We start from the raw sequence: 26,936 nt of genomic DNA on the forward strand, positions 1-26,936 counted from the left end.
TGTCCTATGCCTGGGCAAGGAAATACCCTGCCTCAAAGTACAGATCCGTTTCTGTATCCCCAWTTTACTCTGGGAGCTATGACCTTGTGTCAACTGCAGAGACAGCAGCTGAACTTCCACTTGGGACAGTGTTTCTCAGTGACCTGGGGCAAACAGCTTTGTCCCCACTCGCCCCCACGGGAGGATACGGCCCCTTTCTGTCAGCCTTGCCCATGACACAGCCAGCACTGGGCTGCAGGAGAGGCCTGGGGTGCACAGGGGCTGCAACGGGCCTGATCTGGCTCTGCACCTCGAGTCTGGACGTTAACTGTGACATAATGCAACTGAAAAGACTCCCCTACGGCGACAGCAGTAGAACACGCTAAAAAGCAGTGGCTGCTCCTCCTGAGACGCCAGCCATGGCCGGCCACCGCCGCACCTACGACAGCCGCCAGCCGCGGGAGGCGGCCCGGCCGCCCCCACCCCCCTCAGGGGGCTGCGCTCGGGGCAGTGCCGTGCGGGCGCACGCGCGCCTGCGGCCGTTGGCGCGGCGTTGAGGTCACGTGCCCCTCCCTCCCCCCCGCCCGATTGCCCGCCTCCCCTCAGTGCCGCGGCGAGCGCGTCCTTCAGGCGGTGCCGCAGAGCCGCGGCGGCGGACGCGGCTCTGGGTCATGGGGGCGGYGGTGGCTGCGCTCGCTCCTCCCCCACCACCGCCGTGAGGAGCGGCGCCTTGTGGTGCGGTGCCGGCGGCGGCGGCGGGACCCAGCATGCGGCGGGGGTAGGTCTGGGAGCCCGGGGGCGGGGGGCGTCCAGGGAGCGCTTAGCGCGGGGCGGGGGAGGTGGTGGTGGTGGCGGCGGCGGCGGCGGGTCCGGGCGGGCTGCGGGCTCTGGGGCGGCCCCCGCGGCGGGTGCGGGCGGTCGCCCCGCGGCCGCTGTGCGCAGAGCAGCGGCGGTTTTGTGACCCGAGGGGATGGGGGAGCCGGCGGCCCTGGAGGAAACACCCTGCCTCCGAGTGAAGACGGCGCGGTCGGTGCGGGGATCGGAGGGGTGCCGGGACCGAGCCGCGTCCTGGGGCGGGGGCGTTTCACTGAGTCGCAGGAGCCGAGTTGAATTTCGCCGTTCAGTTCGCCTGTTTTGCGTTAATGCCTTGCATCCTTTGCGACTGACAGCCTACAGGCTTGGTCTCCTCCGGAGACCGTCCAGGTGGGCGATGTCTGTGTGTGCACGCACACCGTGTGGCGTGAAACCGGAGTAAGCAGGCAGCGTGAAGCGCTGTTAGCTGCTCCACGGTGGCCCTCCGATAGGGGCCGTGGGCTGATTGCTGTCTGTTGAGGCAAATGTAGGAAAAATGAATTGCTGTGCTGTGCTCTAACGGAACGTYGGCATGCATTGTGCTAAGATAAACGTTTTTAAAAAGTTTGTTGCTGAGCGTCTCCGGTGGGGCAGGTGAGTAAATGCTGCCTGAAGACATATACTGCACTGCCCGCTACCTGACATATCAGCTGTGCTCTGATCTCAGAGGTGTGCTACAGTCAGGGGTTACCATGTTCTTTTGCTCTGGTTGTAACAAAAAACTGGGACAAAAAAAGCCAACTCCTCTTCATAAGCTTGAGCAGCAGAGTTTAACCTGGAGAGACCAGCAGGCTGTTCATACAGGAAATAGTCCTGTCAGATCTGCATTAGAGGAAACGTGGGGCCTGCTGGAAAAAGTGCGGATCCTGCACATTTTTTTGCCTTTTCTACAAAATTCAACTTTAGCAGGCTGTGTGTATGTGTGTTTAATGTTTGTATTTCTTGTGTGTGTGTGATCTTTAGAATATGATACTGAGGGTTTTCTGAGGAATGTAGTCTCCAGTCAGATGAGCAATAGAAAGAAGGTGCAAGTGTACTTGTCCTTTGATCTCAGTGGGGGTGTACTTCAAAGCCCCAGCAGGAGATAGAGGCTCTGCGGGGCAGCAGTCAGCAAAGCAGTGGTGTCCTAGGGATTCAGTTTGTGCTGGGCAGGAGTCAGCAAAGCAGTGGTGTCCTGAGGGATTCAGTTTGCGCAGAGTGGAGAATTGCACTGTTCTGTCACAGAAGATAGAGTGTTTTTACAGGAGAGTTTTTTAGGTCCCTTGGCATTAGAGAGACGGTGTGGGTGGAACTGTTCTGTTCATCTGTGYGCTCCATTTTTCTTTCATAGCACGTGGAAGTATGCTAGAGTACTTGCCTGTCAAGATAGACAACTTTCACCTGAGAATTTGAGAGCAAAGAGGAAACAATATTTTTTTTTCTCCATGTTATATGTAAGGGGTAGATTGGCTATTTTAGTAGCTTAGCAAACTGCTGAAATGCTCCTTTTGAGCATTTTGAGCATGTAGCCTTTTCCCTTGCTCTTTGTCCTTGCTTTTCTTGTTACTTTTTACCAACTGATCAGATTTGAATTTATTTTTTCCTCCATCCTCTGCTCTATTTCTTTCTGATCATAGAAGCTGGAGATGCTAAGACTGACTGGGCCCCATCGTGTTTGTTTCYCATCTAGTGCAGAAATATCTTGAGAGATGTGTTCCTTATAACTTAGTTTAATCTTAAAAGGCCACGGCACAGAGGGCTCCCACTGCATCATCTGGGAGATGGTTTAACTGTTGAACAGACCTCTCGGGAATGCTTCTTCTGCTTCATGGCAAACCCGTTGTAGAGAACTTCCCCTGATCTCGGTGGCAAGGATGGATTGGTCTCATTCAGTCTCCACCTTCCTGCGATTGGTTTCATTCCTTTCCTTTGGGTCATTCTCCWGCTTAATCACTCCTCTTCCTTAGATTGAAGCCTTTGGAGACCTCCTTGTCCCATTAGTGATGTCACTGTTTAGGTAAGTGATACACATTAGCTAATCTTGAGTGTTACAAACCATTTTATTGCTTCTATGCAGTTCTGCCTTTCCTCTGATTAACCAGTGTGCCAACAGAACAGACTAGCTGGATGGAGCAGGCTCTGCACAGTCTGAACACCATGTAATGCTGTTTGTCTCTTTTTCACTGACTGGCCTCAAATAATGGGTGTCTGTCCAAGTTGAGAGTTCTTGTTGGTCATGGCTCAAGCATTCACGTGCATCCCTCTGTGTGTGTTGCTTTTTATCAAGCAGTTCCAACCTGCTGAATCGCTTGATATGAATTATCTTTACTTGGAGGCACTGACTGTTCTTTTTCCTCTGGCTGAAACTAACTTATTTCCTTGCCTTTTCTTTTTCCCTCAGGTACCCTTTTAATATTATTTTCCACACTTCCAAATTTAGCATTATCACCAGGATGAAACTCCCCTTCTAGATTTTTTTCAGTAGATACTCAGTGGAACAAAGTGGAGTCCAGGAGGATGACTCCAGTTCCTCCTCCTGGCACTGCTGTGCAACCATCTTTCTAGTGTTTTCATTTGTTCATGCTTAACGAAGATGTCAGCAAAATCATTGATACCACCTGCATGTCCCAATCCCCTGTGGCTGAAATAAAAATGCCATTCAGTTTGTGTGACATGACTGCCATGAATGGTTCCATGCTTGTAGTCTTCCAAGGGATTAAAGAGTTTTTGTGACTGTTCACATGCTTTTCTTTTGTATCTAAGCTAAAATAGTTGGTGGCGGTTTTCTGGCTGTTGTTTCCTTCCCTTTTTGCAAGATGATTGGGGACGGCTTTTGCTCATGTACAGCTTTGAGGAGAGGGAGGATGATCTCGAGGACAATTTGTGTAGAAAAGGCAGTAGCACCTGCTATTGCCGGGTGATGTGGCCTAGGAGAAGAAGGCCTGTTGGTAGACAGCCCTCCTGATTTGACTGCTTTTTTGCATTTGGGTCAAATGAAGGGATCAAGGCTGTCTTGAGCTGGGCATGGCTGAGAAGATAAGCTGTTYTGTTGTACAGTGTGGGGAGCTGGGGCCAGAGCAAGGGGGGAAGAGTGAGGCTTTGTTGGTGTGCAGGAGATGGGGCATGATCAGGAGAGAGGGTAAAGAAGAGGCTGGAGAAAGGGAGGAAGAGAAAGTGAATCTTAAAGGGTAGAAGGAGGTTTGGCAGGTGACAGCTTCTATGCAGGAAAAGGCAAGGGGCAAGAAATAATGTCCAGAAGGAGTGCGATGGAAGAGGAATTGGTGCTGTATGTGGAACAGGACAGCATGAGTGCTCAGCTAAGGCTTGTGACAGAGAGATAAATGGGAGCAGGTTAATCTGAATTGTGGTGTGTGCGTGCCACTGAGCAGCTGGACATGATAGGCGGCTTTCGTGTATGCAAGGCTTGATTGCACTCCTTTGGACTTCAAGCTAGCTTCAACTGGCTAGTGACCGTGAGGACAGTTCAGTGAGTGAAAAAGGGGCGATGCTCACAYTCTAGGCAATGCTGTGATTGCAATGCCCCGTCATGGGGTTATTCAAGCTTACATTTCCCTCTTATCAGACCCATCAGCTGCAGAGCCTACTAAATTCACCAGCCTCTTCCAGAATCTGTGATGGTCTTCTGACAAAGTCATCCTGAGCACTGGGGAGCTGTGTCCTGGGTGTGTGTGTATGTTTCTTTTTTTTTTCCGCCTTTTCTGGTTTACTCTCTCTATTACATCTGCACCTGCCAGTCGCTTGAAAGTAAGAAATACGGGTTCATCTCAGCTCAGTGGAAATACACTGTCTTAGACAACTTTGTGGAGGACTTTAGTGGGAAACTGGCTAAATATTTGGTTAAAAATAGAGCTTTCCCTTCTGAAGCAGGACTGGTGGGGGGAAGGAAGGCTGGGTTTGCAGTGAAGAAGGTTAGAGCTTGGGTGTTGCTGGGGAGTTTGTGAGCTATACTGTCTTTTCTTGCTATTCCTCTTCCATTGAGGAAGCAGTGTCCCTGAACTTAAGCCCATTGGGTGTCCTAAAGAAGCCAGCTACTGTCTATTTTTCTCTGCCATTGCTCTGTGCTCTGTCCTGCAGGCACGCTGACTTGTGATGCCAAAATTTGGGTGTCTGAGTAGTATTTATGAAATTGGGGGATTCTTGGAGCAGCAGGCTTTAGTTCTCCAACTTTGTCCTGAGTTGAAGTATCTGAAACACACCAGTTGGGAAGGATAAAACCAAGAGTTACCAAATGCTTTGCTTTGATTAGTAAGTTGTGTGTGTCCAGAATTAACTGACTACTAGGCTGGGTGTCTCAAACTATATTTGATATGATTCTTGAAGATCCTACAATAGAAGTAGAGATTTTCCCAAAACTTTTTACTTTGAACAGTTATTTCCTCTCTGTTGCTCGTCTGAAAGCAATCCATACCAAAAGTGTGAAGTGCTTCAACAGGGAGACAGTGCCTGTGCACAGTGCCGTTCACTGCATTTACTAGGCTTTTTTTAGGAAGAGACACAAGAGAAATGGCTCAGTTTCATACTCCGTGTATCTGTGATAACTTTCAAAATTTGTCTAGAGTCAATGTGCAGAATAGGGGAACTGAGGCACAAATGTATGATAGAACTTGCTAAGTTACTTGGTGAAGGTGAGGAGAGGATGAGTGGGCTTGTATCAGATTCCAGCACTCCTAGCCCAGAGAAAGGCTGCAGCACTGCCATTTGCCTGTCAGGGGTGGGGACAAGGTGATAGGAAGTATCCAGCACTGCCTGTCACTTGGGCTTCTTGCCTCTGCATGTGTATTTCAGCCCTCAGCTCATCAGATATCTTGCTAATCCTTGCAGGGCTTGACTGGGACTAGRTTTAGAAGTTGCTTTTGCTGAGAGTAAGGAAGTTTCTGATCTTCCTTCAGACCTGTGCTGACTTCTTGGTGGTTTGATTCTGCCTGGCTGGGTACTGTGTGATGCAGAGATAAGGGAGGGGAAAAAAGGTTGCTCCACTACCTCTATGTGTACCCCTAATCTCCCTGGGAATTTGCTTTCTAACAGGCTCCACTGATGATTCTTTCAGTCCATGTTTGACGAAATGGATGGGAGGAATTGGCTTGTTTAGGACTTTACCTTCCTAGAAGGGTCTCTGTTGAGGGAAAATAAGGCAAGCCAAGGGGGAAAGGAGCAGGTGCTGCTGCTGAGYGCAGAGCAGGTCCTCTAAGCCTATTGTGGCCTGTGCATAGACCATCTTCCTCCTGGCCTTACCCTAGTGCTTTTGGGAGGCTAGAAGAGGATGTGTTGTGAGTGTTAGAGGACTGCTGTGAAACAGCTACTGGTCCTAGCTTTGGAGGAGGCTTGATGCTTTTCTGGCCCCTCATTCAGGTGCTGTAGTCAGATTCCTGCAGCACAGTGGCCCACAGCCTTTTCAGTGCCTTCAGTTGGGTTCCTACTGCAGCTCCCCCTTCAAGTGATGCTCACTGCTGAGTGCCCTTTTTGGTGCAGTGCTGCTCAGCCTTTTCAAAATATTRTGGAAAGCCAGTCAAACCTGTCCTGATGTTACCTCCAGGGGTGTTTCTCAGCCTGGCAGGTGTGCTGATCACCCCCTAGTAGACAGCCCCCATGTAAAATTTCATTGTGGTGGTACTCCACAGCCAGGCCTGTTTTGAGGAAGACTGCCAGAAGCAGCCAGCTGTGGGACACTGGAAGCCRCTAATGCCATCCAAAGGCAGCAAGGAGGAACCAGAGCCTGAGTGCCAGGACCCAAGTGGGGATGAGAGCCAGTCCACTGAGCAGCTCAACGTGTCCCGTCTGCGCAGCTCCTCAGTGGAGATCCGTGAAAAGGGGTCTGAGTTCCTGAAGGAAGAGCTGCACAAAGCACAGAAGGTAAAGAACAGGGTTTGTAAGAACACCCGAGGATGGAGATGCAGACTTAGGAAGTGGGGTTTTCTTAGAGGTGAAGGGTGGAGTAGGTAGAAGAAGAGACAGATGGAGCAAGTGGAAGAGGAGATAAAATGCTTTGGAGCAGAACATCAGTTGCTAGGTTGGCCCAAAGGCTCTGTGCCAACATCCAAAGTAGCCCTAGAAACCTGCTACAGGGGTGTCTGAGATGCAGAAAGCAGCTTGAGGCAGGCAATGCTGACTGTACAGCCCTCTTGGTAATGGCAAATGAACAATTCCAACCTGAAAAGCYTACCACAACTCATGGAGAGATACCTTTGGTGACAGTGAATGTAGTACAGAGGTTAGTGACAGGAGTCTTGGGGCTGGGACCCATGTTGTGGTGGGGAGGAAAGGTGTGATTGACAGATGATGGGGCAGGCAGACATCAGCATAACAGGGGCCTGCAAAATGCTCATGCATCCCTGTCCATTCCCTTGACAGGAGCTGAAGCTGAAGGACAAGGAATGTGAGAGACTGTCGAAAGTCAGAGAACAGCTGGAGCAGGAACTAGAGGAATTAACAGCTAGTCTGTTTGAGGTACTGCCCTCTTCCTYTTCCCATTTCTTAATCTAAGCTCACTTCTATCACTGTTAAGGTAGGCTTTCCCCAAACTTGCAGTCATACTCTTACCTCCTCCTACAGCTTCTTCCTTCCCCCTCTTCTTTCCCACTTGGAGAAGCAGAGTGGGGCAGTGCTACAGACAGATCCTCAYTGGGGCTCTTACTTACTCCTAAGGAAGGTTTGCATGTGTTCTCTCCCTCCTGGCACCTGTAGTGTGATATAAAGAGCATAGCAAGCAAGTGTGGGTTTATGCTTGGAAAACCAGATGTAGAGATGCGCATAGCTGGAGGTGAGCATGACTCCCTGTCCCCATCCTGTGGCTGCTCTGTAGCAAGGTCTGGGCGGAAACTGCTATGTAGTAAAGATGAGTGACTCATGGCCCTGGCTCATGTCAGCCCTTGCTTGAGGCAGGAGCAACTAGAGCGTCTTCAGCATACTGGGCTCCAGTGAGTCCTCAGAGGGCTTGTAGTTTTATTTATATATACATGAAGTGTATGCGTGTTTGTATAAAATGTGATTCTGGCCAAACATTATGCTGGTAAAATCCCATTTCCTGCCAGCTCTAATCTCTAGATCTGACTGGGCAGTGAGGAAGGCAAGAGCCCAACTACATCTTTGAGGCACAGGGTGGTGTTGCATGTAGGGCCCCTGAGAACATCCCCACTCTTGGAGACTTGGCTGCCTGGGCTCAGGGCCAACATAGTGATAGCGCATCTGAAGCCTGTTCGCTTCCTTTGGTCGCTGTAGACAGAGTGATCCCAGACACTGCCTTGAGGAGGCCTTGGCCAGGGCTGATCCCCTGCCTTCCCAATGGGAGCTGCTTTTAAACTGAGTCTCTACTGTTTCACTCTTGCCTGAGCTACTGCTCCTGCTATGTCACAGCCGTGCCTCTGCTGTCAAGGAGCAGTGAGGACCTGCTGCTCTGCAAGGGAAAGTAAGYTGGGAACACAGAATGACAAGGCAGGCAGGAGCAGTGCCCTTGACGAGCCAGGATGCAGAGCAGCAAGTCCAGGTCAGGACTGGGGCCAGACACAGTGATTATGATCAAATGCAGTCCAGTGATCACTCAGCAAGTCTGTAATGACAAGACAGGTCCGAAGTCAAACCAGGAAGCCCAGCCAGCGGGTCTGTGTCAGAACTGTGGAGGAATGAGACTGGGTGCGGACATAGCTGCTGCATGGCTGTGACATAGCACGARTAGGGGCCAGCAGTAAGGCCTCAGCTTTAAAGCAGATCGTGGTGGAGGGAGGAGGGAAAAGCTCTTGCTTCTAGCTTTCTTCACAAACAGCCCTTATCAGCAGAAGAGATGACCTTGGACCTCAGCCAGCTAAACTGCTAGAACAGGGGTGCACTCTGGGCCCTGATGCTGAGCACTTTGTTCTGGGAATCTCTAGGGGAAAAGTCCTTGCAGCTGACAGTGTAAAACCTTTGGATGTGGCAGTGACATCTCTCTCCCTGCCTACTCGCACAGAGCACGTGATTTGGCAGAACTGTGGCCTGCCCAGTGAACTCTGTGAGTTCAGGCTGCGGCAGGCAGACTAAAACTCTCTCTGGTCCAGGAAGCGCACAAGATGGTGAGAGAAGCAAACACTAAACAGGCGGCGTCAGAGAAACAACTGAAGGAGGCATGGGGGAAGGTGAGAACTGTGCTCTCTGTGACTTGATCTCTGCGCTAGGTTGATGCTACCCTTGCCCAGCCTCGCCAYGGTGCTGTTTGTTGACTGGAGGAGAGCAAAGCGTCTGCTGCTCTGCCTCCCTCAGATACTGTGTTGGCTCTACTCCCTCTCCAGCAGACAATGACTGAGCAGGGGAAAAGGCTTCCTGACAGTCCTCTGCTGATCCAGCTGCCCTTTGAGGAATGGATGCTAGAGGATCCATGGAGAAGTGATCTGCTGCTATTTAATTGCCACAGCTCTGTGAATGGAGAGAGCAGGGAGCTGGGGAGTGAGAATTTCCTCGCTAAGCTGCATCGTGGGGCTGCTGAACTGGCTCCTTCTTGAGGACAAAAAAAATTGCTTCTGGGTTGTTGGGTCTTAAAAAAAAAAAAAAAAAAAAAGTCCAGAGCAGAAGGTGCTCAGGAGGTGAGGGAAGGATTTCCAAATGTTTTTGTTCATCTAATTAAGATTCTAGATGATGGTGGATGTTTGGAAGCATGGGGAGAAGACTTCATGTCTGGGTCTGTAGCTAGTGGCCCTAAGTTTCCAGAAGGATTCCCTGTGGTTTTGTCCCCAGTAGGATTGGTTCCCTGTAATTTTGTCTTTGGTGGAGTGCTGTAGGCTGAGCAAGTGCTGAAGGTGCTGTGGACTCTTGCCTTGTCTCCTCAGATTGACATGCTGCAGGCTGAAGTGACAGCTTTGAAGACTCTGGTGATCACATCCACACCTTCCTCTCCAAACCGGGAGCTGCACCCACAGCTTCAGAGTCCCACCAAAGCTGTCTTCAGGAAAGGGCATGGTCGAAACAAGAGCACTAGCAGCGCGGTGGTCAATGCTGCCAGCCAGAGCGTGACCTCGGAGCCAGTCAAACATGAGTGCAAAGAGGTGAGTGAGGGYGATTGACTCCATCAGCCTTGGAGCCACTGTTGTCACTGTGCTCCCAAGGCAGGGTTCTTCTGTGCAGGGCTTCTTGGAAAGCTCTGTGATTTCAATGTTGGGAGAAGTTGTGTGAGCAGTAGCATGGCTTATTCCCTGAATTATGCTGAGTCAGGTTCTGGAGAATTTCCAGTTGTGGAGACTTCCTCTTCTAGGAACAACATTTAAGRTTGCATCAGGACAACTGCTAGATGAAGAAGTTTAGGTATTCCCAAAGAGTGTGGACAGATCCAGGAGTTAGCAGTACTGATAGTGGGTGTGTCAGGAATCAAATACATGGTCAGTCAGAAGCTGCTTTGGGGGCCAGGAAGAAAAGTTCTTAATCTTTAGGTCCTATGACCTCTCCCAGTGCTAACAATTCCTTCAGTCAGGACAGAAGAGTTCTGAACTCGATACCTCTGAGTTAGGTGAACTAACTACTGACTAGCCTGTARAAGTCACCTTGTGCCTACAGGAAGCGGGGGTGACTTTTGCTGACTGGGTAGTTCATTTGGCTGTTCTCAGCTCAACCTCAGCAAAGCCTGTGATATTCCAAAGAAATGCTAACTCTTGTGTCTTGCTTCTTAAAAGTCTAGATCTGTCAATGTTAAGATTACATTTCTTTGTATAGACAATTTCCACCTGCTGCAGATATCTTAGGGCTTAAAATGCTGGAGCTACAATTTCCTAAGTGACTAATAATTTTACATATAAAAAGCAAGTGTGTGTTTTTGTTTTTTAAACTTACTAACTTCTGTCTCTCAAATTCTTTAATGACCTATGTGAGAGGTTATAAAAGGGAACCTGGCATTTGGGGAGTAAGTACTCAGTGCTTTATGGAAAAACATGCACCTTAAACAGAGCCTAAAAAGGACATGTTGCCTTTATTGCACTTCAAGCTGAAGTCTGAAGGAGTGGCTTTTGGGCCTGTGATGTCTTGAGCAGCATTCCCAGAAGGAGAGGGCTTTAGCATGTTTCTTTATCTTCTGTTTGTCTCATGTTTTTTTTACCTCTTTTTCTTGCCTATCTCTAAACATTTTCCTTGACTGTCTATCTCTTCCTCTGCCCTCAAAGTCTGGGGTACCTGCTCTCCTCTCTCTGCTCCTTTGTATCATCCCTGGAAAGGCTATCCACATCATCTATGAACCAGGCTGGCAGGCCTTGGGGGCAGATGCTTCTTCATCTTTGCGGCAGGTAACCTTCTGGAGGCTGGGCAAGGCACTGAGCATACGATGGGGAGGGTGGAACCYGTGTACCTCTCACTCGCAGCTTTTCAGTTCTAGCTTTCTTTTATACTAACCTCCATTTTTATTTTGTTTCTGTGTGTTTCTCAAATTGTTTTTCCATCTTGTAGCTCTGAAGCTGTCTCCTGGCCCCAGGTGAGCAGTCTCCATAGCACAGAGCGAGTGTGCTAGAACTCAGACCTTTCTCAGCTTTGTTCACTCATTCTTTGTATTGCTCAATGCTTTTTTATTATTTTTATTTTTTTCTYCTTTCAGCAGTTTTAACAGGATTTGCTGGTCTTTTAAAGGAGATGCTCTGTCAGTCAGGTTGGTGGTTGGGCTGATGCTGCCATCTGGGGTTGAAATGTCGGGTCCCAGAGAGTCTCCAGCCACCTAGGAATACAGGATGGAGAGAGCAACCTTCCTACTGGCTCAGGAGAGGGGAGCAAGCTTTGTCCTGGGTCCCTTGATGCTGAAGAKTGGTAATACTTGTGAGTCCATCTGTAAAGCAAATGAGTAGGCATTGGAATCTGGATCTATTCCTGCTCTTTGAGCTTCTTTTAAGAGACCTGGCTTACTATACTCGACTTGCCTCTGCCAGCTTATGTGACTGCTCAGCATTCTCATTACTCCTGAGACTCCCCAAACACTCAAGTTCTGGACTTGGAGWGGACTTTAAAGGGCTGGCACACCTTGTTACTTCGTGTCACTAACTGTAGTCTTGCTGATGGCTATTTGTTGATGGATTTTGTTTTATTTTTTTTCCCTGGTTCATCTTTTTTTGTGTAGCAATCCTTTGTTTACTGAAGAGTTTTGGCCTCCTGTGTCCTGGGTATCATTGCCACTGTGCTTTGCCATTTAGCTGCCCTTGTCATTCTTGTCATGGGCTGAGTAGGGACTTGGTTCATATAGCAGTTGCCTGACAGCTTTTCTGCAGCAAAGGCTCTGGCCTGCCTGGAGGAAGATGAGAGATGCAGGTGTCTAGTGAGTTTATTTTGCCAGAAACTGCATAGCTGTGTCAGTCTGGTGCAGAACTGCTGATGGGTGGGGGACAGAAGACCCTTTAAATGAGTCAGGTTCCCTCAGATGCTTCAGTGATGTGGGAGCCTTTCTCAGTGTCAAAGCAGATATGTTTAGAAGCTAGGTTTACCTGTGCACTAACAGATGCCTTCAGATATGGTATCTCTCTCTTCGACCAAACTTTTCTCTTCCCACCCTTCTTGGATACTTGCTGCAGGTCGACTCTATTTTATTTGCTGAGTTCCAGGCCTGGAAGGAGTCTCCAACTCTGGATAAATCCTGCTCCTTCTTGGACAGAATTTACCGAGAAGATGTAGGACCGTGTCTGGACTTCACTAAGCAGGAGGTGAGTGCTGGAAAAGGAGGAGAAAAATTGCACAGTTAGGCAACACCTAAGCTGTACMCTCTCTGGAGGGTCCATTGCACACCCATATCTGCAGTCATTTCTCTTTGCTGCAGCTGTCAGAACTGGTGCGAGCAGCTGTGGAGCAGAACACACTCACCATCGAGCCTGTTGCTTCGCAGACACTGCCTGTGGTGAAGGTGTCAGCAGTAGAGTGCGGTGGGCCAAAGTAAGGAACCTTTCTTGTGCTCCCATTTTCTTCCCTTGCCATTAGTGTTTTGCACCTCTACGTGATGCTTAGCCAGGCCTTTCCCAGTCAGATGAGCTGAAAAGTTACCAGGGCTCAGCTGATTGTGCTCCCAGCTTATGATCATTAGTAGTTCAGCTCAACTTAATCCTCCATCTCATGTGAAGAGTTTAGTGTTTTGGCTTAGCTGATATACTGATGCTGACTGTTAGAGGGGTAACTCAGCAGTGTGTTAGTGCCTTCAAGCTCAGAAGAGCTTCATTTCTTTTCTTCTTCCTCCCCTAAAAAAACACCCTCCAAAACAAAACAAAACCCCCCATCACACCTATTTTGATGGTCTCTGAAGGGTGTGTTTGTGCATACCCTAGGGTGAGAGGGCTAAGTCAGAGCAGTGTTATCTCATGTGCTTGAATCCCATGAGGTTTGAGCTCACCTTATACTGCTGACTTCGGTGCTCCAGGTGGTTTTGAGGCTAGGTCAGAAGATCCCTTCTTGCTGCTTACAGTCTTCCCCACCTGATGATKGAAAGGGCTATGGCTGTTCCAGAGCTGCATGGCTGTGTGTCTGATGTGACAAACTACCTCAAGGAAGAAGAGCAGTAGCAGAAGGTGACATGCTCTTCCAGACCAAGAAAGGGGACTTTATTCAGCTATTGAATTAGAGTCTGGTCAGGGCTTATGCCTATTCTTCCTTCTTCCACTCCCCACTTTCAAGCAAAGCACCTTACAGGCTAAGATGTTCCTCTAATTGTGAACTCTGCTCCGATGTGGACCTYCTACCATGCTCTTCTGCATTTTCTCTTAACTCTAGACACATTGTTCCATGAGTATGGGTCAGGCCTGTGCTGAGAACAACCCATTCCRTATTTATCCTTATCAGTTTCCCTTTTAAAAAATTTTTATTTTTTTCTWATTTCTTCACAGTGGGTTCCCCTCACAAATTGTTACATAAGTGAAGTATTTATTTATTTAGTCAGTGATCAAAGATCTCTGATCCATTAACAAGTTACTAACTTAGTGGGGATTAGCAGCTTTGAGGCTAGAATTAAATTAACCTAAATTCTTTTAATTACCTGTTTAATTACCACCCAGACAAGGTGGTAATTAGCCTTGCTCATGGTAATGAATGGCCCAAAAGGGGTTTGTCTGTGTTCAGATGCAAAATCCTGATTTTTATGGCACCTTTGGGCGTGTTGTGCAGCAGAGAGGAAAAAGCGCCCTATTGCACCTATTGACCCCAGTCCAAAACTTTTGAGGAGCATAGACAGTTCAGGACTGAGTTGGCTACTGTGTTCTGTGACGTTGTCCATGCAACGTTGGAGTAAAAAGTTGATCTGTCAGAAGATGCTGAGGCCCGCTGGCTTGCTTGATGGTGTGCTTGGTAAGGCACCCTGGGGTATGTGGAGTGCCAAAGGGTAGGTGTTCTCATGCTATGACTTAGGTTACTCCTCACCATGGTTGTGGTAACTTCGGTTAGGCCAAGTGGTACCAGTGAAGCTGGGAATAACCAGCAGGATTTTCTTTTTCTCTGTACACCAGTGCCTAAACTAAGGACCTCTTAAAGGTGTCTGTTTTACAAAGATCCTGTTTGTCCTGTACTTTCTGAGGATTTAGTCATCTTCAGTTTTGTTTTGTTAATGTTGAGCTCATCTCGTTGCATCTGAACGCTTACAGCCCATGCTTCTGCTTCTGCTTTTATCTGTTAGCTAATATTTGCTTGATAGGAGGAGAAAGCAAGTACTGACAAATGTTCAGAAGCTCTCCAGATCATCATCTGCTGTGTTTGTCGTCTTCTGTGGCCTCTGGTGCAATTCTTGCAGCTGGGGAATGATGTCCCTCTTCCACCATAGTCTCAGAGACACTTAGTCTCTGAGAATGTGGTAATGACTATGCAGCAGGAAATTCTATTTCACTGAATTAAGTGATAATGAAGGAAGCCACTGGCTGGTAATGAGAACCATTCATCACCATCTGTGAATAATGGAAGGAAACTGCAAGAAAACAGGGGCATGCTTCGCTCTTGCTGATCATGTCTTTTGCCAGTCTTCCTGGGCTCTGAGCTGTCTTGAAAAGACTTCTATTTCTGATGCTTGATCTGAAATTGCCTTGCAGTTGTGAAGCTAAGCTTTTACCCTGTCTGCACAGGAAGGGATTTGTTTGTTCTTAGGGACTGTAAACCTTATCCAAAAATCATTAAGTCAGTGCAAAGCCACTCCACGTGGCTTCAGGTGGAGTGGCTTTGATTCAGGCCCCAGCTAATTAAAAGGACATGCAACATAAAAGGACATCCCAACATAAAGGCTACCATGTAGCTTTTCTGAGTTCTCAGTTTGAGCAGCTGATGACAATATGGTCTGTGCTGCTTGGTGGTGAGAAAGGGTGACACAAAAGCTTGAGAGGTCACACAGAGTTCCTGTTGGCTGCTGCTTGTGCCACAGAAATCTCATTTTAAAATCGTGCTTTTAAAGTTTCCACAAGTTTCCACTTGCAACTTTCCACTCGCAAGTTAAACAGCTGTCCTTAAATGTTTTTCCTGGAGTATGGTAGCCTTGTAGGCTTTGCGTATGGTAAGATCCAAGCAGGGACACTTCTCAAGGAAAATACCATTTTGGAGGACACTGAAGAAAGGTTGTGAGTTCAGATGAATTTCAGGGTCCTGCCAGTGATGGGGCTGATTCTGCTCAAATGCTGGAATTATCTGTTCTGAGACCAGGTTTGRTTTCCCCAGGCACCATGTATGTAACCTGCCAGGGAAATGGAGACACTTGGGCAGAAGCTCCTCAACAGCCTTGTTTGGAATGTAGAAGAGATGTGCAGAGCCTAGATAATATTTACTATACACTACTTCAGGCTAATTTCTTTCATATTTTCTGTAGTTCTGTCATAGGTTGTCTGCCAGGGAAAGGATACTGTCACAGTTTACTTGGGCATGGAATAATTTGTGGTAGCAAATATTTAGTCTAAGGTCTCCTAAACCTGCTATTTCTGGAAGATTCGGAGGAGCAAAAGGCATATATTAGCTCTGTTTTTTTCTTCTGGAAGCTGGCTGACACAAACCTGATTTCTGAACCTCTTGTTCTCACCTGTTTTTGGAGATTTTCTTTAGCTTTTTGAATTGCTGAGTTCTACAGTGCCAGTGGATTGCCATAGGCTGAAGTGTTGTTTTTTCTTTCCCTGCAGGAGATGTGCTCTAAGTGGCCTCCCCAGGACCTGCAAGCACCGTATCATGCTGGGGGATTCTGGGAATTATTACTACATTTCGCCATCCTGCAGGGCCAGGGTGAGTCTTCTACCTTCCCAGTGTGCCTTAGCCTCCAAAATTGTTCCACATTGCAAGATGAGGAGTCTTGGGTCAGCCCTCAAACTGACAAGGGACCTGTGAGGGTTGAGTATGGTTCTTGGAATCAGAGTGGCTATTGATCWGGCTGCCTAGTGTGTAGGTCTTGGATCTATCTCAGGTTGTGGTGCTCTAGCTTATATTCCTTCAGGCAGTCTGTCTCCAGTGTGATTATCTTCTATGGTCTAATTCATTACAGAGCCTTTTTTCTTTTTTCTCCCTTCCTTGTTGAAGACTAATTTTCAGCTCTTTAAATATTGGCTCTTGTTTCTGTTCCAGTACAGATCAACGACTCAAATGATTACAAGGRCAAACTGTTGGACAGGGAGAAAGTGAACAGTTTGTTGCTGTTGGGGGCCTTAATTCAGCAGAGCACTTCTTTAAAGTGTCTGCCCTGTTCTACAGGTTCTCAGCATTAAGCATRTTCTTAAATGCTTTTCTGAGCCACAGATCAAAAGAGCCAGCACTGCAAATTGTAGAATCATAGAATGGTAAGGTTGGAAGGGACCTCTGGAGATCATCTAGTCCAACCCTCARCCTAGCCTAGCCCATACGGGGTTTGAACCTGCAACCTTGGTGTTAGCAGCACCACACACTAACCAACTGAGCTAAACCCRCCTCCACTAATGTATAGATTTTTTTTTTTTGGTCACTTGCTCCAAAACAGTGCAATATGGCGTGAACTGCCTTCACCTCCCCTCCCTGGACGCACGCCTTCTGTGGAAACCTTTAACTCCACAGTTTTTCATTCAGGCAGGAGTCAGTCCTCTCCAAGGAAGTTCATGGCTTTTGCAGCCACATTCAGTGGTGATCACTTATGTCTCAAGCCATCAGTAATCTGGAGTTTTTGCACATTTTTTCCTGGGTAGTGCAATATTTTGGAATGGGATTGTTATTTTTGCCAGCTTTCTTCCTCTCTCTTTCACTCTGACAGTATGTGGTACTATTTCTCAGGTGCTTAAATTCCTACTGGGTACTGTGGCTGGCCTCTTGACAGGCCAAGCAGTTCTTTAGCTGACTCCTCCTTTTTTTTTTTTTTCTCTCTCTCTTTCTGTCTCTCAGATCACAGCGGTGTGCAACTTTTTCACATATATTCGATATATCCAGCAGGGCTTGGTGAGGCAGGATGGTAAGAGGGGATAATGGCTGCATGCGTTGGGAGTGCCCTCTGTGGGCTATTGGGAGCAATTGAAAGATTCTGTTCAGTGTGACAGGAATGGGGCCAGCTTGGGGTACCATGAACTCTCTGTGTCCTTCAGAAACAGTTAAATGGCAGAAGAGGAGCAAGAGAGGTTAATGACTGGGAGGGAGGGGAGCACCCCTTCCTTGCTCATCAGCTTGTTGGGAGCTTTGCTCTGGGGTTGAGCTGATATGGCGGGAGTAACCTGATGGACCTACTCTGCTGGTCCCTCTAGCATGTCTGCTTCCCCTACTTGTGAATGAATCTGGCTGTACTCTACCAAAAGCATAGCACAAAATCAAGTGGTGTCCAGCTGAGTCTTACTTACTTTTTTTTTTTTTTTCCTCTTCTCTCCTCCTCTCCCCCCACCCTTTCCCATCCCTTTTGCTTTGCAGTGGAGCTGATGTACTGGGAAGTCATGCGGCTCCGGAGGGAGATGTCTCTAGCCAAACTTGGTTTTTTTCCCAGTGAGATGTAAGCTGAGGCCTGAGTGTGGAAGGAGACTGCTCCTGTATGAATGGTCTGCTGAACATGGTTTGCCAAATAGATGAATGTGGTGCCTCTCCCACCGTGGGCCTTGCTTCCTCCCTTCCCTYGCTCCTTCTGCCTGATGCTGATCATGGAGCAAGAAGCACAAGTTCCCCCTTTGGCTGTCCCACTTCTCCTCTGACTGTGACTGGAATGCAGGCACCATGCTGCGCTCTCAGAGCCGGGCTGGTCCTGGCTGCTCGGGGGTGGCCACCTACAGACTGTCTTCTATGGAGTTTCCTTTATGCAGCCTATATCCAGTTTTTAAACTTCTGTTTTTATATGCAATCTGCTTTGGCATAGTCTGAGGCTAGTTCTGTGCAAGGCAGGAGTCTTGAGCTCCTTTCTTTATAAGCAAGTCTTTCAGGACAGATGCTGGCTGGCTGTCCATCGTTCCTTGGGGTGGAGAGTGCTGTTGTGCAGCCATACACCTAGCCCCTGCTGATCAGTTACTCCTCTAACAGCCCTGCAAATGCCAACAGCATAAAAAAATCATATGGAGAGCCATGAATAGCCGGTTTCCAAGTACTTCCTTGCTTCTTTTAAGGAGCCTTCAAGAGAAGCTTTCTGCTAGCTGAGTCACAAAGAGGGTTTTGTTTTTGTTTTTAACTTGCAATTTGGCACTGGGTTGTTGCAGTCCAGGCTGGGGGAATGGTCAGAACTGTACACCTGGGGGCTTCAGCAGAAGAAAGTGAGCAGGGAAATTGTATAACTCACAGCTGGCCACGGCTTAGCTGCAGTYAGTGCAGAATATTTTCTTATAGTTTAGAGAATCTGCTGCAGTCATCACAGGCAGATGTAGATCCATCTAAGTGTTGCCGTGTGATGGTCCTAGGTGCAGAAAGCCCTTTGTGGTACCCTTAGATACAAATCTCTGCTATGGGCAAATACCTTTGAGCCATTCCTGCTTTGGACGCTGCTGTTCCCACTGTCCTGATAGAAACCATGGTCCCAGGCCAGATTCTTTCTGTCTCCACAAGATGCCTGCCCTAGTTGGGCTCTGTTGAGGCCCAGAGATTTCTTCCTCAGTGTAACACTAGGCCTGGAGGTTCACTTCTGTTGGGGAAACCCAGCTTTTCACAGGCTATCATCCTCAATGGTGAAGTTTGAGACATCTTTGCATGCATGTGTGAGGGATGTGGCTATAAGATGCCTCAAGATGTGCTGGGAGGGATGTGGCCAAAGCTTTTGGAAAGCAGAGGCCCTTTATAGCTTGAGCTCAGCTCCAGGACTTGCCTATAAGGAACTGCATTAAAACCATGAGTGTTTGATAGCTGATTAGTCKTCTTCAGTGACTTTGGAATCATCTCCCCCACTGCCTTGGGGCTTTTATCTCATATGGTATTTCTGCACTCTGGCTCTGAGATGTTAGCCTATATATCTGCTGTCATAAAAGCTCCCCTCTTAACAGGTTGGTGTCCAGAACTGAATTATTATCCTCAGCTCCAATAAATTTCATCATTTCCTGGGAGATGCTGCAGTAGAAACTTTGTATCTTTAGCAGAAAAAAACTAACCAAGCTGCTGTGGTTTTGTCCAGGTGAGGGAGGAATAGATTGAGGAGGACCAAGTTATGGTTTGGGAGCTAATGCAAGGACAACTTCACAGTAGATCTGAGAAAACCTTGGTGTGGAAGACCCTCATGAGTGCAGTCTTTTCTGTCACTCAGCAGAGACTTACTATACGCTGCTGAGTTGCTCCTCAGGGTGCTCCTTTTCTTATAGCCATACTGGCATATGCTGTCACTTCCTGAGGGTAAGCAGCTGTGTGAAACATGAATTGTCATCCCTGGAGCTGGGAGAACATTACTGAAGATACATACTACTTTGGAACTCACCTTCAGCTCTGAAAGGGCTGAAGCCAGAGTAGTTGATACCATTCTGGTTCTGCTTTTGCCTCACTCACAACTGAGTGCCCCTAGTGCATGCTGTTCACCATAGCTAGGGGAGTGCGTGTGTCTGCTATTCTTCATCAAAGAAGTAAGTTTCAAACGTGGAATAACAGTATGGGGAAAACATCTTTGGTGTGGAGTCAGGCTGGGACTTAAGCTGATGATAAACTTGCACTTTTTAGTTACTGTCTTCAGATTTGTGGCAATTTGACATCAGCYTTACAAGAGGGAAAAAATAGAAATATCCTTCCCAACTGCAGATTTCAGCTCAGGTAAATTTTGTTCATGGTGGTTTCTCCTTGGAGCTGCTTTCCCTGGACCTTGGGATGTCTACATGTTTCCCTGTGTATTGCACTGCAAATGTAGCTGCATTGCAGCAGTGGGAGTGAGATGGTCTCTCAGTGTAGGAGATTTTTGGTCTATGGGCTTCCCCCTGCCCCAATGTCACTTTGTAAAGCACTTTGGGATGAAAGGAATTGGAGAAATGCATTGTATAAGATTGCTTACATTTAAAACAAAACATAGATAACAATTTGTAAATTAATCTGAAGTCACTCCATTAACAGCGGGATGATTGCACTCAGCTCTTTATTAAAGGAAAATAAACATTTACTGTTAACCTCCTGAAGTCTGGTTGCAGTTCAAGGGTCAGGCTGGTGTATGTGTGTGAGAATTCAGTAGTGAAAAGAAAAATCTGCGTGGGTAGGGAAGTTCGGCTGGCTCGTGATCTCRCTTGGGATAGTACGTGGGAGTTTGCAGGAGTGGTTGAGTTACAGGGAGTAGGAAAAGCCTTTAAAAATGCCCTATTTACAAACTTTGCTGCCTGGGAAAAAACGGGCAACAGAAGTGCTAGAGAAGGGCTGCCAGTTTGATTGCATGGCAGTTAGAGTAGATATTAGGGCTTCATTTTCCCTCAGCTGGCAGGCTTACAGGGATTGCTTATGTTCGCAGCAAGGATAAGGGGAAAGGCTGACTCGGTGAAAAGCCCCATGCCCTGTGTGTGCTGTGGAGCTCTTTTACTGGAATACTGCTAAAGGCACTGCAGGATGGGGAAAGTGTGCTATCTTCAAATGTGAAGCAGCTGGAGGAGTTGGATCTCCCTTCTGTAGTTAGAAATTCTAACCTTTTAGCAGAGAAGGCAATGAACAGCTTTTTATCAATGCTGCTGGGCTGAAAGGTGCCCTGGAACCTAATGTTCCCTCCTGGGCAACAGGAGTCAGGCAGGTTTATGCTCTACACCTCTCTCACCAGTGTGTGTCCTAAGGGATTAGGATTTTTAACAGTTCTTTTTAGTCTGSCTCTCTTGTAACTGGCTGCTGCTTGACTTGGGCAGCATAGGTCAGCTGCCTCAGTAGTAGTACTTAGGCCAATATCTTTGATCCTGTTTCCATCCAAAAAGGAGTTGGAGCAATTGTGGCAGTAGCCCCAGTGTGACTCAGTCCTGCTGGTTATTTTAAGGACCCTCTTCCATGCCCACTATTTTCTGTAAAGTCCCCTAAACTTGGTGGGTAGGATCCTGGGGTAGCAAAATACTTTTCTGATCCCTCTTCCAGGCTGGAAGCAGAAACAACTCTTGCAATTTCCCAGAAAAGTTCTCATTTTGCTCTCCCTGCTGGGTGGTGATTAACACTAGTGCTGAGAGCTGGCATCCTGCTGGGCTGGGGAAGTGCCAAGACATAACTCAAACACCAAATGCAGTTGGATTCCCACTGGACTCTTGGTAGTCCAGCTGCTTAGCTTTTAATTTGATTAAATCAGCAAATTACGTGGAGGAATCCCTGGGTTTTAAGGTCCTAGAAGGAAGGGGGGTCTAGGAGAGCTGGCTGGTATTCAAGCGTCACTTCCTCCAAGCTTGAGTGGAGCATCCCAAGGAGAAAGAAGCCCAGCAAAGGAGGCAGGAGACCTGCATCGATGAACAAGGAGCTCCTGGCAAAACTCCAACAGAAGAAGAAAGTGCACAGAACATGGAAGAGGGGACAGGCTACTTGGGAGGATTGTAAGAATGTCTGAGTATGCAATGAGGAAGGCTAAGGCCCATTTGGAATTGAGTCTGGCAAGGAATGTTGAGGACAGTAAGAAAGGCTTCTTCAAATACACCAATAGCAAGAGGAGAACTGGGGAAAATGTGRGCCCACTACCGAATGGGGCGGGGACCTGGTGACAAAGGATACAGAGGAGGTAGAGTTGCTGAATACCTTCTTTGCTTCTGTCTTTACTGCTAAAGGTAGTCCTCAAAAATCCCAGAGCCTAGAGAAGAGAGCGAAAGTCTGGAGAAAGGAAGCCTTTCCTTTGGTGGAGGAGGATAGGATTAGAGATCTGGGCAAACTTGACATCCATAAATCCATGGGCCCAGATGGGATGCACCCATGGGTACTGAGGGAACTGACGGATGTTGTTACCAGGCCGCTCTCCATCATCTTTGAAAGGTCCTGGAGAACTGGAGAGGTGCCTGAGGACTGGAAGAAAGCCGGTGTCACTCCTGTCTTCAAAAWGGGCAAGAAGCAGGACCCAGGCAACTATAGGCCCTGTCAGCCTCACCTTCATCCCTGGAAAGGGGATGGAACAGCTCATTCTGGATGTCATCTCCAAGCATATGGAGGAAAAGAATGTGATCAGGAGTAGTCAGCATGGATTCACCAAGGGGAAATCCTGCTTCACCAATCTGATAGCCTTCTATGATGGCATGACTGACTGGGTGGATGASGGGAGAGCAGTGGACGTTGTGTACCTTGACTTCAGCAAGGCTTTTGACACTGTCTCCCATAACATCCTCCTAGGCAAGCTCAGGAAGTGTGTGTTAGACGAGTGGACAGTGAGGTGACTTGAGAACTGTGTGAAAGGCAGAGCTCAGAGGGTCGTCATCAGTGGTGTGGAGTCTAGTTGGAGGCCTGTGGCTAGTGCAGTTCTCCAGGGCTCAGTACTGGCTCCCATCCTGTTCAACTTCTTCATCARTGACCTGGATGAGGGGACAGAGTGCCTCCTCAGCAAGTTTKCYKATGAYACCAAGCTGGTTGGAGTGTCTGAYGCAGCTGAGGGCTGTTCTGCCRTTCAGAGAGACCTGGACAGGCTGGAGAGTCGGGCGCAGAGGAACCTCCTGAGGTGCAAGGGCAAGTGCAGGGTCCTGCCCCTAGGAAGAATAACCCTATGCACCAGTACAGGCTGGGGGCTGACCTTCTGGAGAGCAGCTCTGCAGAGAAGGACCTGGGAGTGCTGGTGGATGACAAGTTGGCTATGAGTCCCTGTGGCCAGGAAAGCTAATGGTATCCTTGGATGCATTAGGAAGTGTTGCCAGCAGGTCGAGGGAGGTGATCCTGCCCCTCTACTCAGTCCTGGGGAGGCCTCATCTGGAGTCCTGCGTCCAGTTCTGGGCTCCCCAGTACAAGAGAGACACGGAACTACTGGAGAGAGTCCAGCGTAGGGCTACAAAGATGATGAGAGGGCTGGAGCATCTGCCCTACAAGGAAGGGCTGCGAGAGCTGGGCCTGTTTAGCCTGGAGAACAGAAGACTGAGGGAGGGTCTTACCAATGTGYATAAGTACCTGAAGGGAGGGTGTCAAGGGAATGGGGCTGAACTCTTCTCAGTAGTGCCATGCAAAAAGGAAGAGGCAATGGGCACAAACTGAACCAGAGGAAGTTCTGCCTGAATGTGAGGAGGAATTTCTTCCCTGTGATAGTGACAGAGTCCTGGCACAGGTTGTCCAGAGAGGTTGTRGAGTCTCCTTCTCTGGAGATATTCAAGGCCTGCCTGGATGCAACCCTGTCTAACATGCKCTAGGTGACYCTKYTTGAACAGGGGGGTTGGACTGCAGAGGGCCCTTCCAACCTTACAAATTCTATGATTCTGTGTGATTCTCTTGATGGGCTAGGTGCAGYCCCTTTGTATCATGGAAGACGGGAGATTGTGGTTGGGTCATCCTTGTCTATGGATACAGCAACAGGCTCCAACCCTTGTGCAGCTCTTGGAGCCACAGCAGAGGCTGTGTACCAGCTTCTCGCTCAGCACACTCTGTCACTTAGCACAAGTCAGAGATGCGGGCTGGTTGCTAGCGTGGTATGTGCCCTCCCTTTAGCACTGGAGGTTAATGAGGAAGATCTCTTGTACCATTTGCGATTGCAGTGGAGGAGAAAAAGCAAAAGATCAGTGATCTTTGAGAAGCCAGATAGAGGTACAGCCAGAGCAGAAAACATTGAGAGGTCCTTGTGATAGCAGCAGTTCACCTAGGAACTGGGGCCGCTCTTGGTCTCAGCATGCAGAGTTGCTCTGTTATCGCCACAAGAGGGCACAGACGGATTAGGCAGAGACTGCACTGCCTCATCAACGTCAGCCCTGCCCAGGTGGGGAGAGAGAGTCCCCATGGGAAAAGCAAGTATTTAATTTCAGATCACCTTTAGGGTAGTTAGTCCCTCACCTATGGTTCTGATTCTGAGAAGGCATCACGTCTGCTAACTTGTTCTCTGCAACCCTTTGACAGGTATATCTCTGTAGCTTTCCTTTCTTGCCTTTATTGTGAAAATCCGTTAATGTGTTGCTTGGTCCATGTGAGTGGCAACGTCAGCCCTTTGGTTACTGTTGAAAGTGTCTTGCTGAAGAGTGTGTTTTGTCATGTGTGTTTGTCCACATGTACACTCCGAGCACTTGTGCTCCTTGTTGACAACCATTCTGCTTAGTGTGATGTTGTGCCCTGATGGTGCAGAGTTCAAGAGGACCAAGACAGGTGAATGTACTGGCTTTGAAACTGTAGCCAACAGGAGAAAGCAAGAATATGACATGTCTCTTGAGAACAAGTTGCTCAGCAACTGCTAAATAAGCCTATCTACAACCCAGAATCATAGTGCACCAGCAAAGAAGCCTTCTGTAGAGCWGGGAGGTGTAAAGCTGTATGGACTGAGCTTTCAGTGAAAGACCTCTAAAGATAGTTGTAGTGTRGATCATACGTGGAGAGACTTTAGGGACAGCTATGTTGCAGGACAGGAAGAAGAGCTATTATATCTAGTGAGGTTATTTGAGAGTTGAATTGAGGAGCGTGTGGAGGATACAAATACCTAAAAAGAGGAAGACCCTGGAGACTCATGCTGGAAAATAAGCCCCAAATGGGTGCAGCCTAAGTTGGGACAGCAGGTGAATGAGGTACCTGTCCTGAGTATCTCCTACCATGATGCAGAAGATGCCTGGCTCATTGGTGGTAGGGTTTGAGTTTCTAGCTGGACTCCAGCTGTTGGGACCTCTCCATTACCAAAGGTCAGGAGGGGCAGCCCTGGGTTGGAGTACTCATTCACAGACAGCAGCCACAGTGGGTGAGTGAGATTACACAGAGAGCCAGCAATATGAAGCTACTGTGTGTGATCTTTCCTGAGCTTAACCTGGGGGGAGGAGGCTATGGAAGGATCTGGCAGAGCAAATCACAGCTCTGGGCTCAGTGTGGCAACTAGAGTGGTTTCTGCCTGCAGTTTGTGAAGTCCATATGGATCCAAGCCTTGCCTGGTTGACAGGAAGGCAAACTCCAGTCTGAACAAGAAATTTAGGCAGGCTTGTGCCTCTGTGTAAAGTAAAAGCCATAGATTGCACTGCCTGGTACGTGGCTCAGCCGTAGGGTACKTAAACATGAGTGACTGTTCAAGCAGCACCTGTGTGCACCCAGGCACTACTTAGAGGAAACTCTTTCTCTTTGGGCACATGAAGGCTGTCCTAAGCAAACAGCACTTGTGGCGGGTTGTCCGTGAGGCACTTAGAACTGGAGATGATGCAGGAAAAAGTCACCTTAGGCACATAGAAAATGAGAGTCTGTGATGTGGAAAAGAAGCTGTGGAGTGGAAAGGAAGGGAAGGATTTGGGTCTCTTTAGGGGATTCTTTGCTAAGCCTGAGGAATATTGCACAGCAATGAGGGTAGCTGGGTGTAAGACCAAACATGCTGCTCTGTCTGGGTCTTTGAGTGTCATGTGCTCACTCARGTCAATAGAGATTGTTGTTTGGAAACTTTCCTTTAGCTGGTGCCTCTCTGGGAGCAAGTAGTAGCTGACCCATGAGGTTGGTTTCCTAGGAAGATGCCCTGAAGCCACAAAGGAGCATGCAACGAAGAGGAGAGCAATGCGTCAGAGAGGCTTTGGCAATTGGACCATGGTTCACTTCTGAGAAGGAAAACAACAAGAAAACTCTAGTGGAAGAGGTAGGCAGAARGGAATATGGGACAAAGCTGATGCCTTCTCAGCACAGGGGAAGCTTAGGAGYTTGCAAAGGTAATATACTTGCTGCAAATGTCTTGGCCTAGCCCGGCTCAGGAGAGTTGCCTGAGCCCACACATGGCCACTCACTTCTTTCCAAAATCCAGGGGAGGAGAGGAAGTGAAGGGAGTTTCCTGCAATGGAAACCACCACTTACCTTTCCTCCTTGCTGTGTTCCTGGCTCCTGGGGACCTGGCAGAGCGATGGCCTGGACCTGTGCCAGCAGAGCAGTCACACCGGGCTTCCTCGCTTGTGCCTGTGAAGGAAGGGATGAAGTAGCCTAAATGTTCTTCCTCCAGCTTGCACTTTGGGAAATCTGGTGTCTCCTCAGCTTCCAAGTGAAATAGGAGGAGGGTAGCAGCTGTGCAGACAGYGAGTGGTGCCTGTTTGCTGCAGTTGATGCCTGGTGCAGGGCTCTTTCCTCAATACTCCTTGCTTCCAGCTCTGATTTTGTGGGATTCGTGGACAGACTGAGGGAGGAGAGCCCCGTGGCCTTCTACCCTCACAGAGGCAGAGCTGCAGGAAAGCTGCTGCAGAGTAGTATGTAACCATGTGCCAAAGCATTTCTGCACATGGAGAAAGGCTCTGAGCTTGGCACAGCCATTGGATTCTGCTCCTATGGCCTTTAGCCAACCAAGTGCTTTGTCTCTTGCTCATGACCTGAAGAGTGTCCTCTAATCCCTTCCTGCTTTCTCATATACCTTACACCATCCTTCAGAGACTAGTATCTCCTGATACTCGAACTAATCCCACATCCTGTGCTGGAAAATAAGACTTTATTTGGAAACTTTCCTGTAGCTGGTACCTCTCTGGGAGCAAGTACTAGCTGACCCATGAGGTTGGTTTCCTAGGAAGATGCCCTGAACCCACAAAAGAGCATGAAGTGGAGAGGAGAGCAACTGACAGCTCTCCCACTGACAGCCCTGTCTGTGCAGTTTGGTCAGTTGGATTTAATTTGAGTCAATATTAAGGGCAGGACAGACATGCCAACTCCTTTGAACAGAGTCTCTGGGTCTGTTGTACATGCTACTGTATGAATAGCCTTTCTCCCTTTACCCATTTGCCTTACAGCTTAGAGCC

At 48.3% G+C, this 26,936-nt stretch overlaps 1 protein-coding gene across 15 annotated transcripts in view; it reads left to right on the plus strand.

The window, feature by feature from the left end:
- Window positions 1-580: 580 nt before the first annotated feature.
- The window catches only part of RAB3IL1 (RAB3A interacting protein like 1), a 69,476-nt gene continuing 43,120 nt past the window's right edge, over window positions 581-26,936 (plus strand). For 2 of the 15 annotated variants that reach the window (XR_014896800.1, XM_085312897.1), the window contains exons 1-9: window positions 920-1,182; window positions 6,450-6,681; window positions 7,180-7,275; window positions 8,859-8,936; window positions 9,624-9,839; window positions 10,944-11,063; window positions 12,330-12,458; window positions 12,572-12,684; window positions 15,882-15,981. Coding sequence is in view for 7 of the 15 variants with exons in the window: in XM_085312897.1 (XP_085169023.1) it covers window positions 950-1,182; window positions 6,450-6,681; window positions 7,180-7,275; window positions 8,859-8,936; window positions 9,624-9,839; window positions 10,944-11,063; window positions 12,330-12,458; window positions 12,572-12,684; window positions 15,882-15,981 (1,317 nt within the window). In the remaining 8 variants the exon portion in view is untranslated. Of the gene's footprint in view, window positions 758-914; window positions 1,183-2,777; window positions 2,828-6,449; window positions 6,682-7,179; window positions 7,276-8,858; window positions 8,937-9,623; window positions 9,840-10,943; window positions 11,064-12,329; window positions 12,459-12,571; window positions 12,685-15,881; window positions 15,982-17,100; window positions 17,168-17,613; window positions 20,265-26,936 lie in introns of those variants that run through there. The other 13 variants (XR_014896803.1, XM_085312899.1, XM_085312901.1 and 10 more) reach the window with 12 other exon arrangements.

Source organism: Rhea americana, unplaced genomic scaffold (assembly GCF_003343005.1).
Source record: "Rhea americana isolate MKP2758 unplaced genomic scaffold, rheAme1 scaffold_37, whole genome shotgun sequence".
Classification (NCBI taxonomy): Eukaryota; Metazoa; Chordata; class Aves; order Rheiformes; family Rheidae; genus Rhea; species Rhea americana.